At 40.1% G+C, this 7,500-nt stretch overlaps 1 protein-coding gene across 1 annotated transcript in view; it reads left to right on the forward strand.

Annotated features, from left to right (window-relative positions):
- LOC138974552 (uncharacterized) overlaps positions 1-7,500 on the forward strand; it is a 315,190-nt gene that overhangs the window by 304,047 nt on the left and 3,643 nt on the right. Inside the window, exons 74-75 of the mRNA XM_070347269.1 lie at positions 5,735-5,877; positions 6,862-7,015. Of these exons, the coding sequence (XP_070203370.1) occupies positions 5,735-5,877; positions 6,862-7,015 (297 nt within the window). The remainder of the gene's footprint in view (positions 1-5,734; positions 5,878-6,861; positions 7,016-7,500) is intronic.

Raw genomic sequence — 7,500 nt, forward strand, 5'->3', positions numbered from 1 at the left:
TTTGTGCTGTCTGCCAACCGTTAGATGACCCCGCCCAAGTCTGTTAAGGGACCGTTTGACCATTATAGAACGCGTCTTTTTGATTTTTTGGCACAGTTGGAAACGGTTGATTTTTATCCCTACCATTGTTTCCAAACATTATATAGGAATGTTTTGTGAACAACGGATAATAGCCGCTACTCGCATGTGTAGCAAAAGTGAGCGTACATACTCACCCTGGTCGTACAGCCGTTGTCCGTTGCCCGTCTTTATCTGTCTGTACTGAACATTACCTTTGGATATTTCTCCAACGCTATGAAGTGAAGAAACACCAAATGTTGCAAAATGTTGTATGACCCCAAGAGCTCAAAAAAGATACTTGAGAACCTTGACCTTACCATAAGGTCAAGGTCACAGGGAGAATTAATGTGGTCTAAAAACTGCAAAATTTCACATTGTGCCAGTTTTCTGGAAAACAAATTAAAAACAGCGGGCTTAGTTTTGTATGGTATACAAGAAAAAGAAAGCCTTATCTTCTGATACCATTTTGGTTGACCTCGCTTCAATGTCAAGGTCAGAGGAGCCCTTCAAAGTTGAATTGTAGACATATTTTGATGTGAGCTTGCCCCTTTAACTTTACTATGGACGATATCTCTTACAAACTTAAACACTGAGTGGGGCGTTTGTTAGAATTTCATAGTGAGCCACATCTGGTCACATATCGTTAGGGTCAAGGTCACATTGACCCCTATGAAAAATGTGACCAAGCCGGGTAAAGAAATCCATGTGTCTTGGTAAAAAATCTTAACAAAGCAAAGCCCATGCGACTCTCATGCTTGACCTTTGTCTTAAAGTGACCTTGACCTTCAGGTGACCTTGAAGGTGAAGATCTAACAACTGAAGCTGGCAAGGACATTGTACACTATTAAAACTGTTTTACAGATTTTTCCTACCAAATTACACATGACCTTTGGCCAAGGTCAAGATCATCAAAGGTCACACATCACAAGGCTATCAATTCAAGACATAGGAAGCATAAACATACTTATTGGCACTTTCTACAAAGAGACATTGTCACTTTTAGTGATTCAATTGCCCGTTTCAGTCACATTTCATAAGGGGCAAAGTGACCTTGACCTTGATGATATGTGACTAAATGTGGCTCAATATCAGTATATAACATGTGCCCCACACAATTATGAAGTTTGAAAGATTTTTTTCATAGTTCAGGGTCAAGGTCACTTCAAAACATGTATACAATTCAACTTTGAAGGACTCCTGTGACCTTGACATTGAAGCGAGGTCAACCAAAATGGTATCAGAAGATAAGGCTTTCTTTTTTCTTGTATACCATACAAAACTAAGCCCGCTGTTTTTAATTTGTTTTCCAGAAAACTGGCACAATGTGAAATTTTGCAGTTTTTAGACCACATTCATTCTCCCTGTGACCTTGACCTTAAGGTAAGGTCAAGGTTCTCAAGTATCTTTTTTGAGCTCTTGGGGTCATACAACATTTTGCAACATTTGGTGTTTCTTCACTTCATAGCGTTGGAGAAATATCCAAAGGTAATGTTCAGTACAGACAGATAAAGACGAGCAACGGACAACGGCTGGACGACCAGGGTGAGTATGTACGCTCACTTTTGCTACACATGCGAGAAGCGGCTATTATCCGTTGTTCACAAAACATTCCTATATAATGTTTGGAAACAATGGTAGGGATAAAAATCAACCGTTTCCAACTGTGCCAAAAAATCAAAAAGACGCGTTCTATAACGGTCAAACGGTCCCTTAACAGACTTGGGCGGGGTCATATAACGGTTGGCAGACAGCACAAACACCCTGTGACTGCTCGCAAGGAAAAAATAAATCTGGATGGTAGTATGGCTACAACTACGTCGTTTAGTGTAACCATAACCCCTGAATGTATGAACAGCAGAAAAGGCTGTCTTTGACGTCACTGTATAATAAGAAGCACAAAAGGGATTTTTTGGAACTTTCTCTTGGTTGGAGACAAACATGTCCGCAATGCATTCGTGCATCAAGCTATCCATGCAGTCGTTTATTGTTGATTCTTTAGCTCCTCTATGGCAGGGGGATTTTCAATTTGTTTTCCTTCAATTTCACTATGGGAGTTGTTCTTAACATACGTTTGTTAAGAAAATTTTGGCTGATTGTAAAACAGCTGTAATATACGGCAGTCCAGGTTGTCCTTCAACTGTAAAAATGAAATAATGCTCTTTAAAGTATCATTTACAGCAGTGGTGGCTGTTTTCACAAGTATGCTACAAAAAACACGACAATACATAATACATAAGGAAAAGCCCTATGTTTGGTCAGTTGGTGAGATAGGTAAATGTTATTTTTGTGTGACAGTTCTGATGGTTTTCAAAGGGCTAATTCTTTGCTTTTCGACATATTCCCAACTGAAAACGCTTTAGCAACTCAAGTGCACACGACAACCATCTAAATAGACTACATGTTCGCAGAAAACACAATACTGAATATAGAGGGAAAAATAACGGCTCTTTTTAAAAGCACTTTTAGTAGTGAAGTACTTTTAGGATTGTTTGGAATTTTTTACCAGCAGACACCCTTTTACTGCTGAGTGTCTTAGTATTGTAAGATGTGTGATTTGAATTTTGGTTTAAAGGTGCCTTTGGTTTGAACACCCCTACCCCTACGAGGCAGAAATACAAAGAAATAGAAGGAAATTGAGCCTATTTGGAACCAGACTTTAGTATGTTCCCATGGGGGGATTCACGGTGCGAATGACACTGCGTCAGCTTTTTCATTTATCTTTAGTATTTTCTTCAACTTTAACTTTTAGGACCATGTATGAGGTTGTGGCAAGCTAAATACACAACACGACGACGTCTCGGAAAAATAGTAAGGATTATATAGGGAAAAACAACAGTGTCAGTTAAAGTCCGTTTTGAAGGTGTTAGTGGTTGGGGATTTTGAAAAGCATCAGACATCAGGCAGATACAATCCTTTCTGCGTGTTCTGGTGCAGAAAGAGTTTTCAGTTTATACATTGGGGTGACCAGTAGATACCATTTTACAACCATACCCCCAAACGACATTTACAGAGCCCAAAGAAGGATTTGGGTCAATTTCAAAGCCATTTTTCCGTATGAAGCGCCAACTTTATATGAAAATGTGTTTAATAAACATCAAAGGACTGAGGTTGAACTTTCTGATAAGGGACATTTTAAACCTAGTCATTGTCACTTCAACGTTGTTCTCTAATATGCCTGGACTATACAGTATATAGCTATTCTGATGGACACGTGGGGGGATTCGGGGGCTGTGATTGGATGGTCTCACACATCCCTTTTCCGATCATCAAAGCATAACGCTACGAAAGTTGGCCATTTTTGCCGATATCCAAACGATATCGGCAATAACAAAGACGCATGGTTCCGGTTTCTTCCACGTGTATAAAGTACACGCATACCTCGCCAGGCTTGTGTCTGTGACTAGTCGACAGACGATGCCATTTGCTTTGTGTGTGTTTTTTTGTTGTTGCTAACTGTACATGACATACATTACGTGTAAAATCCAGTTCTTTAACTGGCAGCAAACCTTGCAAATTTCCAGAAGCTGCAATCTGAAGCGACCTATCTCTGATTTTTGCAGACGATCTCTCCAATCACCAATGTTTAACACAAAATCAGCAAACTCTCCTGTCACATAGAACGTCCATTGTGTAGTGCAATGTTGAAATGAAGTTACTGGTCTGAAACATTTCGTCGTTTCTTCTGAGACAATCCTTGTTCTCTTATCATCTACAGATTTACCGCAGTCTTCACCACGCGAATTCCCAACAGAAGTCAGACTTTCGAACATACAATCTACGTAGGCAAGCATGATACGTCATAACGTCATATGATTCCTAAGATATTGACGTAATGCTAAGCATCCGGTTATCTTGAGTTTTCTCCGTAATACATGTCCGTGGGTTTTTCAATGTTCGGTTATTTCCGTGGCTTCATGCAGAAAGGGAACCGTCGTCTGCAATCAATGACATGGACCATTCTGGTCCTTGTTGCTGACAAAAACATGATTTTAACACAGAATTTAATGTCAGAATAGCTATATAAACGCTATTGTGTTTTCATCGTAGCAATAGGGTCCGATATTTAGACTCGAACAAGTATAATGCGACTCGTCTTCGACTCGTCGGCATTATACTTGTCTCGTCTAAATATCGGGCCCTATTGCTACGCTGAAAACACAATAGCTGTTAATAGCGTTCACGGGATACCTCCAGCTTCGCTGGGATAATTTTTATATATTTAATTTTCAGAGCTTGTTTTTAATCCAAATATAACATATTTATATGTTTTTGGAATCAGAAAATGATGGAGAATAAAATGAACGTAAATTGGGATCGTTTTATACATTTTTATTTTTTTTTACAATTTTCAGATTTTTAATGACCAAAGTCATTAACTAATTTTTAAGCCACCAAGCTGAAATGCAATACCGAAGTCCGGGCTTCGTCGAAGATTACTTGACCAAAATTTCAACCAACTTGGTTGAAAAATGAGGGCGTGACAGTGCCGCCTCAACTTTCACGAAAAGCCAAATATGACGTCATCAAAGACATTTATCAAAAAATGAAAAAAACGTTCGGGGATTTCATACCCAGAAACTCTCTTGTCAAATTTCATAAAGATCGGTCCAGTAGTTTAGTCTGAATCGCTCTACACACACACACACACACACACGCACAGACACACACACATACACCACGACCCTCGTCTCGATTCCCCCCTCGATGTTAAAACATTTAGTCATAACTTGACTAAATGTAAAAAGGAAGGTGGATCACACGGGTTCACGATGGCTCAGGGGTTAGGTAAACCACGCAAAAATAAATTCTTTGAAAAGTGCTCGCTCTTTACGGAGGGCACCTACGTTGTTCTCAAGCGGTGAGTGTTTAAATGAAAAGGTGTTTGTACTGTGTGTAAAAGCCGGACAGTGTCTGTGATGGTTCACGTGAAGCTGACTGTACCGTTAAACAATGTATAGATATGTATGTATGTATGGGGCGAGTTATATAGCACTTGACGTTCTGTAAGCGCTTTACATATTAATTTCTGCCATCTGATATGTCATGTTTACTCCAGCAATGTGGTAAGAATTACAGAAAATAGGTTCAGTAAGTAATATACGGTCGCATACTTCGCGGAGAGGAGCGTGATTCATCTCGGTCTTCGGGTATTGTTAGCCGAGACTATCTAAATGTAGTCTTGACGATGACTGGTTTGTGATGGTAATTTTTTAGTATGATGCCGACTGACTTAATGTTTTTATATTGTTTTACGCGACTTGATTTATATATGTATCAAGCGTTCTCACAATAACACCACACTAATTTAGAAAAGGATTTGAAGTAGGAAGTGTGACAAGACCTGAGCGTTTTCAGAACATGCTGCCTTTCTAATGCGATATACCTGAACGAAACTAGTTTTATACTTTCAAAAACCGGGACCAGCATGCGTGTACACTAAAAAGGGAGGCCAACTTGCATTGGTCGGATAGGCACATCGGTTATGGAGCCGTCAAAAACTAACAAACCAACAATGTTTTAATGTGTATGCACTATCAGTATCTGTTAATTGCGACATGTATTTGCTCAGAAAATGCGAATTTGTGAATATGTCAATAATGGTTTTACCACTGCAAAGGGGTGTGTAACATTGCACTTAGTTTCTGTTATCATCGGTTTTTTGGATTGTTATTAGAGACTCTCAAGTGTGGTGAACCATTCCTACAAAGGGATGTGGAACACAGGAGCCCACTCTACCCTATGATGATTACGAACTTACCTAGATGCGTGGTCCGACTGCAACTCGACTTAAAGGAGACGGGTCATCTTGAAATTAAGGTAATGTTGACAAATCAACATTTATCACCAGGATAAACTACCATACACAAATTCAAGGGGAATAACCGGCTCAACGCTGACCAGCTGGTGAACTTGACGCGATTCAGGGCAAACTTTGCTATTTTTCTCTGTCGTTTTTGGTTTTATATCATCCTGGAGAAGGCAGTTTATTGCTGCCAATATATTGATGAAGAACATACCAAAACTGGTTTCTGTTGTGTCCCCTTTTTATTTATGAGTTTTTGGTTTCTACCCAGGAAGCTACTGCTTCAGTGAGGACTAAATTCTGTTTCGGAACGCATAAAATGTCGTAGTGCGGTTGGTATTTACACGTAAATTGCTTTAAAAGCTGGAATTGTCGGCGATCGATCGGCGAGCGGTCAATTCAAACGTTTTAAAGTGTGATATACCCTTTCAACGACTTTCTTCACGTTTGGCATATTTCCACACGAACACAATAAAACTATACATTTTGTTAATCAGAAAATGATGAGGATATAACATTAATGTTGTCTGTAACATTTGATTTAATCGGAAAATGTGACTTCTTTATCAGCACAAAACCATCAATAGTCTTCAAACTGGATGCACAAGCTTGTCTCTGTTATCTGTCGGTGGATTGGTCTCTTAGGCTGTCTCTCTGTGTGAATGCGGAAGGGTTGCCGTTGGTCTTTCTGAGAGTTTCTGCAGGGCCAACACTTTTTCTGGTTCTCGCCGGAAATCCGGTTTTTAAAAACTGTTAAAACCGGAAAATCCTGTTTCTGAAAGTAAAACGTTGTTCTTTGTTCCTACAAGATAATTAAAAAAAAAAGCCTTGGCTTCTGGGGGGGGGGGGGGGGGCGCCGTGGCCTTTCAGTTTGTTTCACTTTGTGTGTGTGTGTGTGTTAGCCCTGTATCTATGATTGAATCATTAAAAGTAAAATATTTAGTCTAACCACTCAATGAAGAACGATGTTATGAAAAACGCAATGCTATTTTTTCCAGTGGTACGATTACAAATTTAATGGTTCTGCCAACATCTGTGTTGATATGAGGACACGGTTTGAAAACAAAAATCAGACCGCTGACTCCAAATGTATTCCTGAAAGAGCGACAGGTAGGCAGGCAAGCAATGGAAAGGAACCTACAGTTATGACACGTAAGTCTGCCATCTCTCACTGTCCACGTACCTTTGTTTATTAGTTTGCATGTCTGCGTGTGTGTGCGTGCCTGCTTGACTGTGTATGTATGTGTTAGGTACCAGGGACCTCTTGTCTGGGAGAAAATCCCCCGGAGCATTAGGGATTCCCAGTCACCATCTGCCTTTAGAACAGCCCTCAAAACACACATGTTTAAGTTAGACCTCTGAAGGAGATCCCATGATCGGTGAGTCATCGGCGCTGCCACTAGTATTATCTACTAAAGTGTGGCGTTCATGAGGATGTGTATGTGCCTGTGTGTGTTGTACTAGAATAATGTATGCGTACATGGAATGACATTGCGGGTTACCTGAACATTGACAATGACGAAAGAAAGATTGTGTGTGTGAGTGTGTGCGCGCGCGTGTGTGTGTGTGTGTGTGTGAGCGTGTGTGTGAGCGTGCGTGTGTGGGTGTGTGTGACCATGTTTGAATTTATTCGGATT

Source organism: Littorina saxatilis, linkage group LG8 (assembly GCF_037325665.1).
Source record: "Littorina saxatilis isolate snail1 linkage group LG8, US_GU_Lsax_2.0, whole genome shotgun sequence".
Lineage (NCBI taxonomy): Eukaryota > Metazoa > Mollusca > Gastropoda > Littorinimorpha > Littorinidae > Littorina > Littorina saxatilis.